The sequence below is a fragment of the Triticum urartu genome, chromosome 6, assembly GCF_003073215.2.
Source record: "Triticum urartu cultivar G1812 chromosome 6, Tu2.1, whole genome shotgun sequence".
Lineage (NCBI taxonomy): Eukaryota > Viridiplantae > Streptophyta > Magnoliopsida > Poales > Poaceae > Triticum > Triticum urartu.
In genome coordinates this window covers 520,683,787-520,706,302 of record NC_053027.1, presented here as the reverse complement: position 1 = coordinate 520,706,302, position 22,516 = coordinate 520,683,787, and the positions used below count along the sequence as shown (strand labels likewise).

Genomic DNA, 22,516 nt, shown 5'->3' with positions numbered 1-22,516 from the left:
TGAGCTATTTATAATAAAGATTAGTGTTGAGTCAAGGGCTTGAGTATCTTGCTATGATCTTGAGGAAATAAAATAAAAGAGAAAGAATAAAAAGAAATTAAAGAGATCATATGGATCTTATGGAGAGTAATGACTTCACATATAAAGAGTATGATAAATAAAATTTGTTGAAAGTTGACAAACATAGTTTTGGTCATCGTTGCAATTAATAGGAAGTAATAAAGAAAGAGAGGTTTTCACATATAAATATACTATCTTGGACATCTTTTATGATTGTGAGCACTCATTAAAATATGACATGCTAAAGAGTTGACGTTGGACAAGGAAGACAACGTAATGGGTTATGTTTTCTTACACCTGAGATAAATTATATTGTCATGGATCATCCAACATGTTGAGCTTGCCTTTCCCTCTCATGCTAGCCAAGTTCTTTGCACCAAGTAGAAATACTACTTGTGCTTCCAAATATCCTTAAAACCAGTTTTGCCACGAGAGTCCACCATACCTACCTATGGATTGAGAAAGATCCTTCGAGTAAGTTTTCATCGGTGCATGCAATAAAAATTGCCTTCTAAATATGTATGATTTATTAATGTGGAGAAAATAAGCTTTATACGATCTTGTGATGTGGAAGAAATAAAAGCGACGGACTGCATAATAAAGGTCCATATCACAAGTGGCAATATAAAGTGACGTTCTTTTGCATTAAGATTTTGTGCATCCAACCATAAAAGCGCATGCCAACCTCTGCTTCCCTCTGCGAAGGGCCTATCTTTTACTCTTATCTTCTACTTTATATAAGAGTCAGGGTGATCTTCACCTTTCCTTTTTACATTTGATCCTTTGGCAAGCACAATGTGTTGGAAAGATCCAGATATATATAGCTAATTTGATGTGAGTTTTCATGGACTATTATTGTTGACATTACCCTTGAGGTAAAAATTTGGGAGGCAAACTATAAGCCCCTATCTTTCTCTGTGTCCGGCTAAAGCTTCATAACCATACATATCGCATGAGTGTTAGCAATTATGGAAGACTAAATGATAGTTGAGCACGTAGACTTGCTGAAAATATCTTATTGACTCTTTCCGATGTTATGATAAATTGCAATTGCTTCAATGACTGAGATTGTAGTTTGTTAGTTTTCAATGAAGTTTATGATTCCTACTTGAAATTTTGATTGAATTGTTACTTTATCATAAGAGATCATATGACAATATATATATGTTATTGTTATAAGAATGACCATGATGCCCTCATGTCCGTATTTTATTTTATCGACACCTCTATCTCTAAACATGTGGACATATTTATCGTTATCGGCTTCCACTTGAGGACAAGCGAGGTCTAAGCTTGGGGAGTTGATATGTCCATTTTGCATCATGCTTTTATATCGATATTTATCGCATTATGGGCTGTTATTACACGTTATGTCACAATACTTATGCCTATTCTCTCTTATTTTACAAGGTTTACATGAAGAGGGAGAATGCCGGCAGCTGGAATTCTTGGTTGGAAAAGGAGCAAATATTAGAGACCTATTCTGCACAACTCCAAAAGTCCTGAAACTTCATGAAAGTCATTTTTGGAATTTATAAAAAATACTGAGCGAAGAAAATACCAGAGGGGCCCCACACCCTGGCCACGAGGGTGGGGGGCGCCACCCCTACCTCGTGGGCCCCCTAGCAGGCCTTCGGTGCCCATCTTCTGCTATATGAAGTCTTTCGTCCGAGAAAAAATCAGAAGCAAGCTTACGGGACGAAACTCTGCCGCCACGAGGCGGAACCTTGGCGGAACCAATCTAGGGTTCCATTAGAGCTGTTCTGTCGGGGAAACTTCCCTCCGGGAGGGGGAAATCATCACCATCGATCCTCTCATTGGGAGGGGGTCAATCTCCATCAACATCTTCACCGGCACCATCTCATCTCAAACCCTAATTCATCTCTTGTACCCAATCTTTGTATCCAAACCTCAGATTGGTAGATGTGGGTTGCTAGTAGTGTTGATGACTCCTTTTAGTTGATGCTAGTTGGTTTACTTGGTGGAAGATCATATGTTCATATCCATTATGCATATTAATACCCCTCTAATTATGAACATGAATATGCTTTGTGAGTAGTTATGTTTGTTCCTGGGGACATGGGAGAAGTCTTTCTATAAGTAGTCATGTGAATTTGGTATTCGTTCGATATTTTGATGAGATGTATGTTGTCTTTCCTCTAGTGGTGTCATGTGAACGTCGACTACATGACACTTCACCATTGTTTGGGCCTAGAGGAGGGCATTGGGAAGTAATAAGTAGATGATGGGTTGCTAGAGTGACAGAAGCTTAAACCATAGTTTATGCGTTGCTTCGTAAGGGGCTGATTTGGATCCATATGTTTCATGCTATGGTTAGGTTTACCTTAATACTTCTGTTGTAGTTGCGGATGGTTGCAAGAGGGGTTAATCATAAGTGGGATGCTTGTCCAAGTAAGGACAGTACCCAAGCACTGGTCCACCCACATATCAAATTATCAAAGTACCGAACGCGAATCATATGAGCGTGATGAAAACTAGCTTGACGATAATTCCCATGTGTCCTCCGGAGCGCTTTTCTCTATATAAGAGTTTGTCCAAGCTTGTCATTTGCTACAAAAAGGATTGGTCCATCTTGCTGCACCTTATTTACTTTCATTACTTGTTACCCGTTACAAATTATCTTATGACAAAACTATCTATTACCGATAATTTCAGTGCTTGCAGAGAATACCTTGCTGAAAACCGCTTATCATTTCCTTCTGCTCCTCATTGGGTTCGACACTCTTACTTATCGAAAGGACTATGATAGATCCCCTATACTTGTGGGTCATCAAATGCCAGCAGCTGGAATTCTGGACCTAGAAAAGCTACGTCACAGTTACCTATTCTGCACATTTCCAAATGAGCTGAAAATTTACAGAGAATTATTTTGAAATATACAAGGAATATTGGAGCAAATAACCACCAGAGGGGGCCCACCAAGTGGGCACGACCCACCTGGGTGCGCCAGGAAGCCCAGGCACGACCTGGTGGGTTGTGCCCTCCTCGGCCAACCTCCGGTGCCCCTCTTCTGGTATATAAGTCATTTTGACCTAGAAAAAAAATAAGGGGGGGACTTCAGGATGAAGCGCCGCCGTCTCGAGACGGAACTTGGGCAGGAGCACTTTTACCCTCCGGCGGAGCGATTCCGCCGGGGGAACTTCCCTCCCAGAGGGGGAAATCATCGTCATCATCATCATCATCATCATCATCACCAACAACTCTCCCATATTGGGGAGGGCAATCTCCATCAACATCTTCAACAACACCAACTCCTCTCAAACCCTAGTTCATCTCTTGTGTTCAATCTTTGTACCGGAACTATGGATTGGTACTTGTGGGTGACTAGTAGTGTTGATTACATCTTGTAGTTGATTACTATATGGTTTATTCGGTGGAAGATTATATGTTCAGATCCATTATGCTATTTAATACCCCTCTTATCTTGAGCATGATTATAATTTGTGAGTAGTTACTTTTGTTCTTGAGGTCACCGGAGAAATCTTGTTGTAAGTAATCATGTGAACTTGATATGTGTTCGATATTTTGATGGTAGGTATGTTGTGATTGAAGGAAATATGCCCTAGAGGCAATAATAAAGCTATTATTTATTTCCTTATATCATGATAAATGTTTATTATTCATGCTAGAATTGTATTAACTGGAAACATAATACATGTGTGAATACATAGACAAACAGAGTGTCACTAGTATGCCTCTACTTGACTAGCTCATTGATCAAAGATGGTTATGTTTCCTAACCATAGACATGAGTTGTCATTTGATTAACGGGATCACATCATTAAGAGAATGATGTGATTGACTTGACCCATTTCGTTAGCTTAGCACTTGATCGTTTAGTTTGTTGCTATTGCTTTCTTCATGACTTATACATGTTCCTATGACTATGAGATTATGCAACTCCCGTTTACCGGAGGAACACTTTGTGTGCTACCAAACGTCACAACGTAAGTGGGTGATTATAAAGGTGCTCTACAGGTGTCTCCAAAGGTACTTGTTGGGTTGGCGTATTTCGAGATTAGGATTTGTCACTCCGATTGTCGGAGAGGTATCTCTGGGCCCTCTCGGTAATGCACATCACGTAAGCCTTGCAAGCATTGCAACTAATAAGTTAGTTGTGGGATGATGTATTACGGAACGAGTAAAGAGACTTGCCGGTAACGAGATTGAACTAGGTATTGAGATACCAACGATCAAATCTCGGGCAAGTAACATACCGATGACAAAGGGAACAACGTATGTTGTTATGCGGTCTGACCGATAAAGATCTTCATAGAATATGTGGGAGCCAATATGAGCATCCAGGTTCCGCTATTGGTTATTGACCGGAGACGTGTCTCGGTCATGTCTACATTGTTCTCGAACCCGTAGGGTCCGCACGCTTAAGGTTTCGATGACAGTTATATTATGAGTTTATGAGTTTTGATGTACCGAAGGAGTTCGGAGTCCCGGATGAGATTGGGGACATGACGTGGAGTCTCGAAATGGTCGATACGTAAAGATCGATATATTGGACGACTATATTCGGACATCGGAAAGGTTCCGAGTGATTCGGGTATTTTTCGAAGTACTGGAGAGTTATGGGAATACATATTGGGCCTTATTGGGCCATACGGGAAAGAAGGAAAGGCCTCAAGGGTGGCCGCACCCCTCCCCTTGGTCTGGTCCGAATTGGACTAGAGAAGGGGGCGCCCCCTTCCTTCCTTCTCTTCTCCCTTCCCTTGCCTTGACTCCTACTCCTACTACTTGGAAGGGGGGAATCCTACTCCCGGTAGGAGTAGGACTCCTCCAGGGCGCGCCATAGGGGCCGGCCCTCACCCCCTCCTCCACTCCTTTATATACGTGACCAGGGGGCACCCCATAGACACAACAATTGATCTCTTGATCTCTTAGCCGTGTGCGGTGCCCCCCTCCACCATAATCCACCTCGATCATATCGTAGCGGTGCTTAGGCGAAGCGATGCGTTGGTAGAACATCATCATCGTCACCACGCCGTCGTGCTGGCGAAACTCTCCCTCAACTCTCGGCTGGATCGGAGTTCGAGGGACGTCATCAAGCTGAACGTGTGCTAGAACTCGGAGGTGCCGTAGTTTCGGTGCTTGATCCGTCAGGCCATGAAGACGTACGACTACATCAATCGCGTTGTGCTAATGCTTCCGCTTCCAGTCTACGAGGGTACGTAGACAACACTCTCCCCTCTCGTTGCTATGCATCACCATGATCTTACGTGTGCGTAGGAATTTTTTTGAAATTACTACGTTCCCCAATAGTGGCATCCGAGCCAGGTTTTATGCGTTGATGTAATATGCACGAGTAGAACACAAGTGAGTTGTGGGTGATATAAGTCATACTGCTTACCAGCATGTCATACTTTGGTTCGGTGGTATTGTTGGATGAAGCGGCCCGGACCGACATTACGCGTACGCTTACGCGAGACTGGTTCTACCGACGTGCTTTGCACACAGGTGGATGGCGGGTGTCAGTTTCTCCAACTTTAGTTGAACCGAGTGTGGCTACGCCCGGTCCTTGCGAAGGTTAAAACAGCACCAATTTGACAAACTATCGTTGTGGTTTTGATGCGTAGGTAAGAACGGTTCTTGCTCATCCCGTAGCAGCCACGTAAAACTTGCAACTACAAAGTAGAGGACGTCTAACTTGTTTTTGCAGGGCATGTTGTGATGTGATATGGTCAAGACGTGACGAGATATAAGTTGTTGTATGAGATGATCATGTTTTGTTGAAGTTATCGGCAACAGGCAAAAGCCTTATGGTTATCTCTCTATTGCATAAGATGCAAGCACCAAATAATTGCTTTACTTTATCGTTATACGATACCAATAGTTGCAAGAGCAATTGTTGGCGAGACAACCATGTGACGACACATTGATATAGATTAAGATGATGGAGATCATGGTGTCATGCCGGTGACGATGGAGATCATGACGATACTTTGGAGATGGAGATCAAAGGCACAAGATGATGATGGCCATGTCATGTCACATATTTTGATTGCATGTGATGTTTATCTTTTATACATCTTATTTTGCTTAGTTCGACGGTAGCTTTATAAGATGATCTCTCACTAATTATCAAGGTACAAGTGTTCTCCGTGAGTATGCACCGTTGCGAAAGTTCTTCGTGCTGAGACACCACGTGATGATCGGGTGTGATAGGCTCTACGTTCAAATACAACGGGTGCAAAACAGTTGCACACGCGGAATACTCAGGTTAAACTTGACGAGCCTAGCATATAACAGATATGGCCTCGGAACACGGAGACCGAAAGGTCGAGCGTGAATCATATAGTAGATATGATCAACATAGTGATGTTCACCATTGAAACTACTCCATCTCACGTGATGATCGGACATGGTTTAGTTGATATGGATCACGTGATCACTTAGAAGATTAGAGGGATGTCTGTCTAAGTGGGAGTTCTTAAGTAATATGATTAATTGAACTTTAATTTATCATGAACTTAGTCCTGGTAGTATTAGCATATCTATGTTGTAGATCAATAGATCGCGATGTTGCTCCCCATTTTTTGATATGTTCCTAGAGAAAACTAAGTTGAAAGATGTTAGTAGCAATGATACGGATTGGATCCGTGATCTGAGGTTTATCCTCATTGCTGCACAGAAGAATTATGTCCTTGATGCACCGCTAGGTGACAGACCTATTGCAGGAGCAGATACAGATGTTATGAACGTTTGGCTAGCTCAATATGATGACTACTTGATAGTTTAGTGCACCATGCTTAATAGCTTAGAATCAGGACTTCAAAGACGTTTTGAACGTCATGGACCATATGAGATGTTCCAGGAGTTGAAGTTAATATTTCAAGTAAAATACCCGAGTTGAGAGATATGAAGTCTCCAACAAGTTCTATAGCTAAAAGATGGAGGAGAATAGCTCAAGCAGTGAGCATGTGCTCAGATTGCCTGGGTACTACAATCGCTTGAATCAAGTGGGAGTTAATTTTCCAGATAAAATAGTGATTGACAGAATTCTCTAGTCACCATCACCAAGTTAGTAGAACTTTGTGATGAACTATAATATGCAAGGGATGACGAAAGTAATTCCCAAGCTCTTCGTGATGCTGAAATCGACGAAGGTAGAAATCAAGAAAAACATCAAGTGTTGATGGTTAACAAGACCACTAGTTTCAAGAAAATGGCAAAGGGAAAGAAAGGGAACTTCAAGAAGAATGGCAAGCAAGTTGCTGCTCAAGTGAAGAAGCCCAAGTCTGTACCTAAGCCTAAGACTAAGTGCTTCCACTGCAAAGGGACTGGTCACTAGAAGCAGAACTACCCCAAGTAATTGGCGGATAAGAAGGATGGCAAAGTGAACATAGGTATATTTGATATACATGTTATTGATGTGTACTTTACTAGTGTTTATAGCAACCCCTCAGTATTTGATACTAGTTCAGTTGCTAAGAATAGTAACTCGAAACAGGAGTTGCAGAATGAACAGAGACTAGTTAAGGGTGAAGTGACGATGTGTATTGAAAATGGTTCCAAGATTGATATGATCATCATCGCACACTCCCTATACTTTCGGGATTAGTGTTGAACCTAAATAAGTGTTATTCGGTGTTTGCATTGAGCATGAATATGATTTGATCATGTTTATTGCAATACAGTTATTCATTTAAGTAATAGAATATATTGTTGTTCTGTTTACATGAATAAAACCTTATATGGTTACACACCCAATGAAAATGGTTCGTTGGATCTCGATCGTAGTGATACACATATTCATAATATTGAAACCAAAAGATGCAAAGTTAATAATGATAGTGCAACTTATTTGTGGCACTGCCGTTTAGGTCATATTGGTGTAAAGCGCATGAAGAAACTCCATGCTGATGGACTTTTGGAACCACTTGATTATGAATCAGTTGATGCTTGCGAACCATGCCTCATGGGCAAGATGACTAAGACTCCGTTCTCCGGAACAATGCAGCAAGCAACAAAATTGTTGGAAATCATGCATACTGATGTATGTGATCCGATGAATATTGAAGCTCGCGGCAGGTATCATTATTTTCTGATCTTCACAAATGATTTGAGCAGATATGAGTATATCTACTTGATGAAACACAAGTCTTTGAAAAGTTTAAAGAATTTCAGAGTGAAGTGGAGAATCATCGTAACAAAATAAAAGTTTCTATGATATGATCACAGAAGTAAAATATTTGAGTTACAAGTTTGGCCTTCAGTTAAAACAATGTGAAATAGTTTCACTACTCACGCCACCTGGAACACCACAGTGTAATGGTGTGTCCGAACGTCGTAACCGTGCTTTATTAGATATGGTGCGATCTATGACGTGTCTTACTGATTTACCGCTATCGTTTTGGGGTTATGCATTAGAGACAGCTACATTCACGTTAAATAGGGCACCATCTAAATCCGTTGAGACGACACCGTATGAACTATGGTTTGGCAAGAAACCTAAGCTGTCGTTTCTTAAAGTTTGAGGTTGCAATGCTTATGTGATAAAGTTTCAACCTGATAAGCTCAAACCTAAATCGGAGAAGTGCGTCTTCATAGGATACCCAAAAGAAAATGTTGGGTACACCTTCTACCACAGATCCGAAGGCAAGATATTCGTTGCTGAGAGTGGATCCTTTCTAGAGAAGGAGTTTCTCTCGAAAGAAGTGAGTGGGAGGAAAGTAGAACTTGATGAGGTAACTGTACCTGCTCCCTTCTTGGAAAGTAGTTTATCACAGAAATCTGTTCCTGTGACTACTACACCAATTAGTGAGGAAGCTAATGATGATGATCATGTAACTTCAGATCAAGTTACTACCGAACCTCGTAGGTAAACAGAGTGATATCCGCACTAGAGTGGTACGGTAATCCTGTTCTAGAGGTCATGTTACTTGACCATGACGAGCCTACGAACTATGAGGAAGCGATGTTGAGCCCAGATTCCGCAAAATGGCCTGAGGCCATGAAATCCGAGATGAGATCCATGTATGAGAACAAAGTATGGACTTTGATTGACTTGCCCATTGATCGGCGAGCCATTAAGATTAAATGGATCTTCAAGAGGAAGACGGACGCTGATAGTAGTGTTACTATCTACATAGCTAGAATTGTCGCAAAAAGTTTTTCGACAAGTTCAAGGTGTTGACTACGATGAGAGTTTCTCACTCGTATTTATGCTTAAGTCTGTCCGAATCATGTTAGCAATTGCCGCATTTTATGAAATCTGGCAAATGGATAAACAAAACTGCATTCCTTAATGGATCTATTAAAGAAGAGTTGTATATGATGCAACCAGAAGGTTTTGTCAATCCTAAAGGTACTAACAAAATATGCAAGCTCCAGCGATCCATCTATGGATTGATGCAAACATCTCGGAGTTGGAATATACGCTTTGATAAGTTGATCAAAGCATATAGTTTTATACAGACTTGTGGTGAAGCCTGTATTTACAAGAAAGTGAGTGGCAGCACTACAACATTTCTGATAAGTATATGTGAAAGACATATTGTTGATCAGAGATAATGTAGAATTATTCTGCAAAGCATAAAGGAATATTTGAAAGGAGTTTTTCAAAGAAAGACCTCGGTGAAGCTGCTTACATATTGAGCATCAAGATCTATAGAGATAGATCAAGATGCTTGATAAGTTTTTCAATAAGTACATACCTTGACAAGATTTTGAAGTAGTTCAAAATGGAATAGTCAAAGAAGAAGTTCTTGCCTGTGTTACAAGGTGTGAAGTTGAGTAAGACTCAAAACCCAACCACGGCAGAAGATAGAGAGAGAATGAAAGTCATTCCCTATGCCTTAGCCATAGGTTCTACAAAGTATGCCATGCTGTGTACCAGACCTATTGTACACCCTGCCCTGAGTTTGGCAAGGGAGTACAATAGTGATCTAGGAGTAGATCACTGGACATTGGTCAAAAAAATATCCTTAGTGGAATAAGTATATGTTTCTCGATTATGGAGGTGACAAAAGGTTCGTCGTAAAGGGTTACGTCGATGCAAGTTTTGACACTGATCCAGATGACTCTAAGTCTCAGTCTGGATACATATTGAAAGTGGGAGCAATTAGCTATAGTAGCTCCGTGCAGAGCATTGATGACATAGAAATTTGCAAAATACGTACGGATCTGAATGTGGTAGACCCCTTGACTAAACTTCCCTCACAAGCAAAACATGATCACACCTTAGTACTCTTTGGGTATTAATCACATAGCGATGTGAACTAGATTATTGACTCTAGTAAACCCTTTGGGTGTTGGTTACATGACGATGTGAACTATGGGTGTTAATCACATGGTCATGTGAACTATTGATGTTAAATCACATGGCGATGTGAACTAGATTATTGACTCTAGTGCAAGTGGGGGACTGAAGGAAATATGCCCTAGAGGCAATAATAAAGCTATTATTTATTTCCTTATATCATGATAAATGTTTATTATTCATGCTAGAATTGTATTAACCGGAAACATAATACATGTGTGAATACATAGACAAACAGAGTGTCACTAGTATGCATCTACTTGACTAGCTCGTTGATCAAAGATGGTTATGTTTCCTAACCATAGACATGAGTTGTCATTTAATTAACGGGATCACATCATTAAGAGAATGATGTGATTGACTTGACCCATTTCGTTAGCTTAGCACTTGATCGTTTAGTTTGTTGCTATTGCTTTCTTCATGACTTATACATGTTCCTATGACTATGAGATTATGCAACTCCCGTTTACCGGAGGAACACTTTGTGTGCTACCAAACGTCACAACGTAACTGGATGATTATAAAGGTGCTCTACAGGTGTCTCCAAAGGTACTTGTTGGGTTGGCGTATTTCGAGATTAGGATTTGTCACTCCGATTGTCGGAGTGGTATCTCTGGGCCCTCTCGGTAATGCACATCACATAAGCCTTGCAAGCATTGCAACTAATAAGTTAGTTGCGGGATGATGTATTACGGAATGAGTAAAGAGACTTTCCGGTAACGAGATTGAACTAGGTATTGAGATACCGATGATCAAATCTCAGGCAAGTAACATATCGATGACAAAGGGAACAACGTATGTTGTTATGCGGTCTGACCGATAAAGATCTTCGTAGAATATGTGGGAGCCAATATGAGCATCCAGGTTCCGCTATTGGTTATTGACCGGAGACGTGTCTCGGTCATGTCTACATTGTTCTCGAACCCGTAGGGTCCGCACGCTTAAGGTTTCGATGACAGTTATATTATGAGTTTATGAGTTTTGATGCACCGAAGGAGTTCGGAGTCCCGGATGAGATCGGGGACATGACGAGGAGTCTCGAAATGGTCGAGACATAAAGATCGATATATTGGACGACTATATTTGGACATCGGAAAGGTTCCGAGTGATTCGGGTATTTTTCGGAGTACCGGAGAGTTACGGGAATACGTATTGGGCCTTATTGGGCCATACGGGAAAGAAGGAAAAGGGCCTCAAGGGTGGCCGCACCCCTCCCCTTGGTCTGGTCCGAATTGGACTAGGGAAGGGGGGGGGCCCTTCCTTCCTTCTCTTCTCCCTTCCCTTTCCTTGACTCCTACTCCTACTACTTGGAAGGGGGGAATCCTACTCCCAGTAGGAGTAGGACTCCTCCAGGGCGCGCCATAGGGGCCGGCCCTCTCCCCCCTCCTCCACTCCTTTATATACGTGACCATGGGGCACCCCATAGACACAACAATTGATCTCTTGATCTCTTAGCCGTGTGCGGTGCCCCCCTCCACCATAATCCACCTTGATCATATCGTAGCGGTGCTTAGGCGAAGCCCTGCGTCGGTAGAACATCATCATCGTCACCACGCCGTCGTGCTGACGAAACTCTCCCTCAACATTCGGCTGGATCGGAGTTCAAGGGACGCCATCGAGCTGAACGTGTGCTAGAACTGGGAGGTGCCGTAGTTTCGGTGCTTGATCCGTCGGGCCGTGAAGACGTACGACTACATCAACCGCGTTGTGCTAACGCTTCCGCTTCCGGTCTACGAGGGTACGTAGACAACACTCTCCCCTCTCGTTGCTATGCATCACCATGATCTTACGTGTGCGTAGGAATTTTTTTGAAATTACTACGTTCCCCAATAGTGATTCCCTTAGTGGTGTCATGTGAACGTCGACTACATGATACTTCACCATATTTGGGCCTAAGGGAATGCATGGTGGAGTAGTTATTAGATGATGGGTTGCTAGAGTGACAGAAGTTCAACCCTTGTTTATGCGCTATTCCGTAAGGGATCGATTTGGATCCAAAAGTTTAATGCTATGATTAGATTTTATCTAATACTTTTCAAGTAGTTGCAGATGCTTGCGAGGGGGTTAATCAGAAGTAGGAGTCTTGTTCAAGTAAGAACAACACCTAAGCACCGATCCACCCACATATCAAATTATCGAAATAGGCAGACTAAGGCATAGCCTAGTGGTGGGAAGGGGCTGATGCCTTCCCACCCACCCAGGTTCAAGGCACGGTATTTGCAATTTAGGTTTGTTGCACCATTATACTTTAGGGGGTTCCCTTACAGTCTTTCTGTCAAAAAATTATCGAAGTAGAGAACACAAGTCGAATCGACATGATGAAAGTGACTAGATGAGATACCCGTGTACCCTCAAGAACGCTTTGCTTATTATAAGAGACCGTTTCGGCCTGTACTTTGCCACAAAAGGATTGGGCGACCTTGTTGCACTTTATTTACCGTTACCATTACTTGCTCGTTATAAAATATCTTGCTATCAAACTATCTGTTACCAACAATTTCAGTGCTTGTAGAAAATTACCTTGCTGAAAACCACTTGTCATTTCATTCTGCTCCTCGTTGGGTTTGACACTCTTACTTATCGAAAGTACTATGATTGATCCTCTATACTTGTGGGTCATCAGCCCTATTGAGTAAAGTTTGTAGTAAATTAGTAGCCAAGGCAAAAAAAGGAGATTGGATAAGGGGCCTCCCCACCTCACCCTTCTCGAGTAGTGACAAACTTTTCTCGTCATAGCATTGATCAACACAAAAGAAGTAACATGTGAGAGAATCATTTTGATCCATCCGCGGTTCTGCACCACTTTCACCAAAGCGCCTATGCTTTAGAATATCCAAGAGAACCAGGTGTTCCATTTTGAGAAAAGTCCCACCAAAATTTAGTTTAAGAATGACCACTACCTATTTGAAATTAGACAGCCATGAACATACTCGAGGCCTAAAGAAGACAATCTTGCATTGTCATAGTTTTGATAAAACAATGATGATTGATATATATGCACTGCTTGCAAATAATTTTTGGAGTCTATTTGCTAAAAGCTTAGTGATATAAAACCGTGAGAAGGGAAATGGTTTATAAGTTATTAACACCAGCTGGATCTTCAATTTTAGGAATCATAATGATATAAGACCTAATAAATTGAGGGTTAGATTATCATGCATGGTAGAATTAATCACATGATACATAGAAGTATTACTTTATCATGTGTCAAAATTCTTTTAAGGAAAGTCCGTGTTAAAACCATCGAATGTAAGTCAACAATGCTTCATCAATCTTAGTGTAAAAGGGGCCTCAAGGAAAGCTAAGTTCACCCTAGCTTGGATAAGATCATTGAGATCAAATTTCATATTATATCTTTTAGATTTCTCTAGTCGTTACTTGTAAGTTTGCCTAAAAGAGGTGGAACCTTTCTATTATTATTTTTGCAAAAAGGATAAGCTCTATTATAAAAGTTCACCGGATATACAAAGCATCTCAAACATAATAAAAATTAATCAAGATTTTGAGACCACCGAATAACCACTACTGCCGTCAGAACGAGCCACCGACGCACCGATGTCATTGCTCCCCTATCGGAGCCGACTTGACCTTGTCGATGACAAGCGAGAATTCTTCGTGCATGTGCCCCTGAGGACCAACCCCTAGAGCCACAATCATCGCCGTTGAACCCTGCATAGAGCTGAAGCACCTGACACCAAATCTCACCACATGATGAGAAACTCTAACTTCAGGAATGTACGCCCGAGCTCCGTCGAGTACGTCCAAACAAACGAACTTGAGAAGGATCGAAGCCCGGAAGACAAACTCGAAGAAGAAGAAGCACCACCATCTGCCCAAACACACCTACGAGGACTAAACAACCCTAACCTAAACTACTAGCCGAAGAGAAGGAACCGGGATTCCCCTCCCCACCACTGGCCGTCAGAGCAGCGGGCAGAGAGGAGGAGAATCCATGGGCTCGCTGGTGAGGTCTAGAGGAAAGGGTTTTCCCTAGCCACCTAGGGTTAGGGTAGAAAAATGAGAGGAAGTTGTGGCTCTGGTGTGTGTACTTGTTACTATTACGCAACCTTTCTATCATGATTCAACAAAGGTGCTTAAGCTACGGATGAAAACTTACGGGCTTGATTTCCACTAACCTTCAACTAATTTCCCCTTGAATTTTTTAGGTCCCACTCCTACTCCATTTTCCCACAAGATATTGCCATCTCATGATGTGAGTGTAATTCCATACAATTAGTCTATAGATGTATAAAACTTCAATAAGACACCGGGAGCCTAAAGAATTGTTAAACAACAATACAGTCTCTCCTATGTTGAATAGTGGCTAGGAAATGAATAAAAAAGGTAGAGTTCTCATCTCCTTTAGTTGAGTGCCCTAAGCAGGGCTTCTTATTTTTATATATAAATGGTTCTTTTAGTTTTAATTATTTACTCATAATGTAGCATCAAGAGAATACATAGCATAATGAGTGGACACCTGTCCACTTCATGTGTAAAATCGTATAAAACAAAAACTATGTCTATGCCAGAGAGGGTGGAGGTCCTTTCAAGACTATGCTACCACCCATGTGTGGTAAAAATGCCTGGACACCTACTTCAACCGCGTACACCACTATGAGCAGTGGTCTCGGTACTGTATTTAGTGTAACATAGACCATATATGAAGCCCCACTGAGTAAACCAATAGATAACATGCAAGGGGGTAGAAGTTTTACCATTAAAGACCATACCATTTCTACGTAGCCAATTTGTTAGGTATATCATCAATCCAGTGACAATAATACTGCTTGACAGATATAGATTGTATGTTATTTGGATGACTGACCATGTAAAATGCACAAACTGACACTGAAAGAAGAGATGTTTAATTGTCTTGTCATGAGCCCCAAAAAAACCTACATTTCTTACTCCTTTCTTAGTTGCGACAGGCCAGGGCTGTCCTTTGTCAGCATAACACCTCGACAAAGGTATCACACGGATATCTTAACTTTTAGTGACACCCACACTTCTATGTAGCCAATATTTCTTGTTTCTTCTGTCCCATCCAAGAGGAGAGATCACTAATGTCTTCAAGTTCTGAACTGATCTTTGAGATAGCATCTCACCCGAATTCTCATAGAAACCTTGTTCAGAAAAAATAACGATCCGCGGACGCTACGTTCACATCCACAGAGCCGATCTTCCCCCCCCAAAAAAATCCACACGGCCACGTATTTTTTCTTTGTAAAGGGCACGGCCACATGGTGAATCGCTGATCAAGGTTATTCACTGGCCGATCGATCGGCTGATCCCCTGATCCTTATCTCGAAGGATCAGGTCAAGCCTTCCGTTCGATGGGCCAATTAGTGGTGAAAACATACATGTCGACCAGATGCGAAAAGATTCCAGCTCTGACTAGGAAACTTCACACACTGTTCGCCGTCAAAAACACTATCCGGCCGGCAATAGCTGGTAAGTACACACGCACCTCTGGCCACGGAAGTGACACGAGAAACAATCCAAATTACACCGCGCTAACCGCTGCGATCGACCACACACATACATGCATATGCATCCACGTGAAACGACCCGTGGAAAACTGAAAGATGCCACGCACACACGTACGCAGTACGCTCGCTAGCTCGCAAGCTAGTCCAACGAGAACACCGGTCGTGGTCGCCGCCGGCGGCCGTGCGCGCCGAAATAGACGACGCCGGCCGGCGAGCTATACATAGCTACCTAGGTCGTCGGCGTTACAACGGAGACCATAAAAAACTGGAGAAATGTTTCATGCCTCACGACTCTACCTTGTAGAAGTAGCACTATGTGTGCGCACGCTTTGCTGTTGAAATGTTGATCAGGTCTAGTGCTAATATTTATGCATACCCATACGTGCACAACTTTGGATTTCGTACGGGGCTCCTCCTCCCCCTCCTCTCATAGACTGAGAGGAGCAGGAGCTGCTGTTTTTTCTGGCAAGAAAAAGGTTACTTATTACACGACAGCACAAGTCAGAACTCGGTGACGCAGTAGGCAGACTAAGTTGGCTTCCGTCCAAATAAATTAGCTGTGAGATAAATGTAACCAATGTAAGGTATGTGGCTAGAATGGAGCATCCGGCATTAGATGTTAGGATTTGGTGCGATGTCGGTTTGGTATTAGGCTCGGACATTCGGCACCACTGCATTAAGGGGGTAGGAGTAGCGACAGATGTTGCCTAGACGATGGCTTCAGGCTTACTGATGTACTACTTTGTAAGGTCTTTTCTGCTTAATAATTAATAAAATGGCCGTATGCATCGTTCAGATGCAGAGACCGGGGGTGCATCCTTCTTTTCTAAGAAAAATGTAATATGTTAATCACGTTGTTGCTGGTGTTAATAATGCACAGGAATCTTGAGATCTATTCCAAGTCCAACGTCAACAAGGAGAAGCTTGTATAAGCCATTTTTTTGGTTCCAACAACCAGTTGACCTCAATCATCATGAGGCAGCAGATTTCTTCTAGATCAAGATCGAAAGTGTAGGTTATTGTGCAAGTGAGCACAGTTGATCATACAATAGTATGAAACATGGTTAGTGAAATTCTGTGTGGGCCCAAGTAAGTTGACTCGTGATTTTATATGCATCATGTGGCATATGATGGCCTCTCAATTTGTTTCCATAAATATTAGCCTTAGCAGTCGGAGATAGATGGGGAAGCTATATGTAATTAGGCACTCAGATGGCTACGGCTTTCCATGATGCAGGCGATGGCATGACATGCATGTGGCATAAGCCATTGCAGAGGTCCAAGTTGAGACATCGAAGCAATTATAATATGTCCTGTGTGAATCGCAATGCCCTGAAAATAAAATTGTTATGCCTTAGTTTTCCTACTTTAGGCTTTTTGGTAGGGTTATATGCATGGAACCCAAAAACCATACATTGATCAAGTTGAAAAAACAAGTAAGCCTTTGCTCTTATATGAACCGAATAAACTTTGGGTTATGTCACGTTTACCCACTATTTTTGACCTTGTAACATATGTTACCCAACCCGCAAAAAAAACATATGTTACCCGGTTCTATTATTTTCTCTGAACTTATAATCTAGACCCCATACTTTGTTAGGATGGCCTGGCAACTAACATGCGAACAACTTAGTTGGACGCTTATTTGTTGGGAGTGTATAGAATGATGCCAAATTTTTCTATGAATTGTGTCCAAATGTGCCAGACCGCACAATTGTGCACCGCGTACCGATATGACTTTTTAGTTGTCCATCAAGCCAGCTGTCACGTTATACTAACAAATGGATTTAGCTTGCAAGTTTGAAAGAATTATAAATTAGGTTAAAACCATCATAAAGCTATAACTAGTTAAAGGTAATTGCAGCAATATTTTTTAATGGGGCAAAATTATTACATAGTCACAGTTCAGCTGTAACAAGTGAAATGTACTCTTAAAATAGAAAAAGTAGCAATGGAATAATCCACAAAAATGACTAGGTTGATACAGTACTCACTCCGTCCAGGCCTACAAGGCTCATTTAGTTTGTCTAAAGCCAAATCTTTTTATGTTTGACCGATTTTATGGAGAATAATATCAACATCATCTATGGTACCAAATCAATATCACTAGATCTATCACCAAGTTTATTTCATACTATATGAAGTTGTAAATACTGGTACTTTTCTTGATTAACTTGGTCAAACGTAAATGAATTTGACTTAAAACCAAATAAGCCTTGCAAAACCCTGATCGAGGGAGTATATGCTTGGACAAGACATTAATTACTTGAGCCCGCCGCTCAAGCAACTCAAATGTTCACATGCCTTCTTATTTGAAAAGTTCCCTAGTACGTAACGTAATTCATCAAATAACTATTGCATGTTGTTATATTTGCTCTTAATTTTGTGATGATCAGTCTGTCGACAGCTATCTTCTTCATTAGAATTAACTATGTGAACCACCAGGGGTACTAAATTCTAGTCTCATACCATAAGTCAATATATAACTCAATATGTATACCCGTACGAACTTGAATGGCCGGCCTGCATTTAGCTTACAGTATAAAGTTGTCACTGTAGATGTATGAAAGGAAACCGAGTCTCAACATAGTATTGTGTCATATTTTGGTGATGGGGAGATTAAGGTGGGTGATGGTAGCAGCCCGGAAAAGAAACTCCAAAGAGTTGACCTGGGCTCCATAAAATACTAATCCCTAGCGCCAGAAGCGCTCCACGCATCACATGATCGGGCCCCAACTTGACCTTGGTATCCTTATCATTTGGATCACAACACCCTGCACTGCTGCACTGCACACACCCTCAAATTAACCCTTCACCATTAATTCATCGATTAGCTTGACCTGTAATTAAGACCCGTATTCCACGATGTGTCACTGACATGTGTGCCTGGCACACTAAGTTGGCGTGTACATGTTCCTAGAGCCAACTTGGTAGAATAGAAAAATAGCTAGTGACATGTGATAACAGGATTAAGAGAGGAGTCTCCCCTCCTCATTAACCCTTTTAATACGCATTAGACATCCAGACATTGACTTAGCTGCCTCGGGAGAAGCGGCATTGGGATTTAAGACCGTTCCTCCTTTCAGCTGTAGCAGTCTAGCAGAGAGACAAAGGTACACACAAGAAACTGGTCAAGGGTCGATCATGTCATCATCAAAGAGGAAGAGGGCGGACATAGATCTCGAGAGGAGGGACGACGAAGTCGACGACGGCAGCGGCGATCACCATCCCGGAGAGGCCGCACCGCGGGTGCAGAAGGAGGGACAAATCAAGGAAGGAGAGGCGCCAGCCAAAGAGGTTGTTGAAGTGGTTGTGGACCGAGGAGGAGACGGCTCCAAGGAGGAGATCAAGTATGGTACTCAACAAGGAGGTGTGATTGAGGAGGACAAGAAATCTGCAGCTGCTGCTGCTGATAACGATGCCGGCGACGGCATCGACGATGAGGAGGGCGACGGTGGGGGAACTGGCGCAGAAGACAAGCACATGGTAGAGGCGGCCCCTGGCGACGGCGACGGCGACGGCGACCATGAGCATACCGCCATGGCGCAAGACGAGGTATATGCATATGACTATATGTGGTGCAACAAGTAGCAAATTTTTACATATCTTCTATCTGATTAATTAATTTACATGTATCGGTCTTTCTATCTCCAGTTGAGCACGATGCAGGAGGAGATGGAGAAGATGAAGGAGGAGAACAAGATGCTCCGGCGAGTAGTGGACCGGACGGTGCGCGACTACTACGAGCTGCAGACCAAGCTGGCCGCTTACCAGAAGCAACCGGCAGATCAGGAGCCTAAGGTAATAACCTAATTAACTACTCCTAGCTAGTATAGGAGTAGTAGAGTATTAGTAAGAGCGCTAATTAAGCTTCAACATTAGCTAGCTAAGCTAGGCCATTATCCAATTAGTCTACGCATGTTCTAGGCGTAGCTAAGCTGGGGCTCATCTCGTGCATGGCGCCGTTAATTATTCTTCCACGTGACACACCATAATTACCATCTGGATTCTAGATACGTGTGATCGAATTCGAGTGTGATTTGATTTGTGTGCTTGCACAGGAGACCGAGGTGTTCCTCTCTCTCGGCGGCACGGCGCCTGCGGCTGCGGTGGCGGAGGCGAAGAGCAAGGAGGAGCAGGCGGCTCTGCGGCCGTCCGTGGGAAGCGACGACACGGACGACGGCAGGGAGGGTCTAGGGCTGTCGCTCAGCCTGCGCACGTCGTCGTACGAGGATGAAGCGAGGCGCGACGTCGTCGACGGCGGTGCGCCGGACATCGTCACCGACGTCGGCAAGGTGAGGGGCTACGCGCTGCTTGAGAGCAGCAGGATGTCCCCGCCTGCGTCCGGCGATCTCGCCGCAGGCGGCGGGATCGGGAGCCAGCAGGGCGTCAACGCGGCCAACCGCAAGACTAGGGTTTCCGTGCGCGTCCGATGCCAAGGCCCCACCGTAAGACACGGCGCATCATTCTCGATCCCCACGTTACACTCTTGTTGGAGTACTAACAAGTTACAATTCGATGCTTGCAGATGAACGACGGGTGCCAATGGCGGAAGTACGGCCAGAAGGTCGCCAAGGGGAACCCGTGCCCCAGAGCTTACTACCGGTGCACCGTCGCCCCGGCCTGCCCGGTGCGGAAGCAGGTGAGACCAAATTTGCCCCATTTTGTTGCAGGGAAAGGTGTGACAGCTCCCGGGTGCAGGGGCACCCTCATGAACAGTAACTTCAAACAATATGAAAAGAAAATAAAAAAAATCTGAAATTTTGGGGATCAAATATGATAAAACTTTTGATGTTCTTGCAAATTTTCAGCCAGAAATAACACTCGAGGAGCCCTCACCAAAAAAACAAAACTACTGCTCAAAACTACACATAACTTTGAACACTGATTTTGTTTTTTTTTTTGTGAGGGCTCCACGAATGTTTTTTGATGCTAAAACTTTGCATGAACGTTGAATGTTTGATCATATTTGATCCCCCAAAGTTTCAGATTTTTTTGATTTGTTTTTCATATTGTTTTGCATTTACTGTTCATGAGGGTGCCCCTGCACCCAGGAGCTGAAAGTCCAGTCTCTTCTCTTTTGTTGCACCAGCACTCTAGTCTACCTGTCTGATCGTCACGTGTGTACCGTGCATGGATCTTAACTGCTTTGAGATGGTGCAGGTGCAGAGATGTCAGGAGGACATGTCGATCCTGATCACCACGTACGAGGGCACGCACAACCACCCGCTGCCCGTCGGCGCTACAGCCATGGCGTCAACCGCCACCGCGGGCGCCGGTGCTGCCACCTTCATGCTGCTCTCTAGCACCACCTCCGACGCGGCTGTCTCGGGTGGCCCGCCGCCGGCGTCCTCCTCCTACCTCAGCCCCTACCTACAGCTCAACTCTAGCTCCAAATACCACTCATCCGCCTCGCCACTAATGTCCGGCAGCATGGGCGGCGGTGGTGCTCAGCACCTCAGCATGTTCGGGCATTCCTCTGGGCTGTCCGCTCAGCCGGCGACGCACCTCAAGTACCCGTGGCCTCCGAACCCTTCGCACGGCGGCGCGGCTGGGCTAGGAGGGGGCAAGAGGCCGTTCTGGGGCACCGGAGGCGTCGACGACGTCACAACGGCATTGCCTGACAATGCCGGCACTATGGTGTCGGACCCAAATCAGTTCTCTGCGGCCATCGCCACCGCGATCAGCAACGTCATAGGGAAGGATGGGCAGGCCACCAGGAGCAAGGAGGGGGAGAGTAGCAACAAGTGGGGGGTGGTTGAATCACTTCCACCTCATGAGTAGGATATGTGAGTGACACTATAGGTAATTGGGGCAGGATTACAGAGGGGGTTTGATTAGAGTTGTTGTGTGCAAACAGATCAAGCTAGGAGGGGAACACACATTGGAGAAATTTTTTGGGCCTAAATTTGGTCCTGATTTTTAGGTTGTTTTGGAGGAATATTGCAATTGTTGATTATTAACGGTAAATTACAACATTGATTCACTGTCTCATCATTATCTCAACCAATCAAAGCTTGCAAAATAATACCAAGGTGGGTAATCTGGGTTACTATATATATTTGTAACGTAAATCCAAGTCCTTTGTGAGAAATGGCTTAGAATTTTCTAAAGGAGAAATCCATGAAAATAAAAGGTGCAACACTACCTGGGAAAGTTTACGAAAAATAGTTAGTACATTTATTTTGCATTACATGGATATATACGGGTACTCTCTCCATATCATAAATAGCATGTCGTTTTGGACCTGTCTTAAGCCAAATTTATTGGATTTTGCTACAAATCGAACGTCTGATTTTTTTAGCATGGCAAATTGAACGGTTTTTATAGCAAATTATGTTGTTGCGAGGGTGGCAATTTCCTTTAGCAAGCATGGCAAATCCTTGCTATGTTCAGCTTTTTAGCATTTGCCATGCCTAAAAATTTGGCAGCAGATTTTTAGCATTCCAAACTTTCAAACCTTTGACCACTAGCAATGTTTTAAATATTTCAACTGAGACTTGTAAATTATATATTTAGCTTTGTCTCGGAATTATATTTATAAAATTGCGTTGTGTACACTATAGTACAAGTTTTTGGTCAAAGGTAAATCTTCTCAGTATCCAAAGCTAATATTTGTGATATGGATGAACATCATGTGGGTTTTTGTAGGCAAAAAACTTTAGGTCTTGGGTTG

General features: G+C 43.0%; 1 protein-coding gene across 1 annotated transcript; it reads left to right on the top strand.

Moving 5' to 3' along the window:
* The first annotated feature begins 18,868 nt into the window (after positions 1–18,868).
* On the top strand, positions 18,869–21,818 carry LOC125512599 (probable WRKY transcription factor 9). Its single transcript, XM_048677694.1, has 5 exons — positions 18,869–19,395; positions 19,495–19,641; positions 19,902–20,288; positions 20,369–20,482; positions 21,004–21,818. Exons 1-5 carry the CDS (start codon positions 18,985–18,987, stop codon positions 21,622–21,624), a joined length of 1,680 nt encoding a protein of 559 aa, XP_048533651.1. The 5' UTR covers positions 18,869–18,984; the 3' UTR covers positions 21,625–21,818.
* Positions 21,819–22,516: the final 698 nt, after the last annotated feature.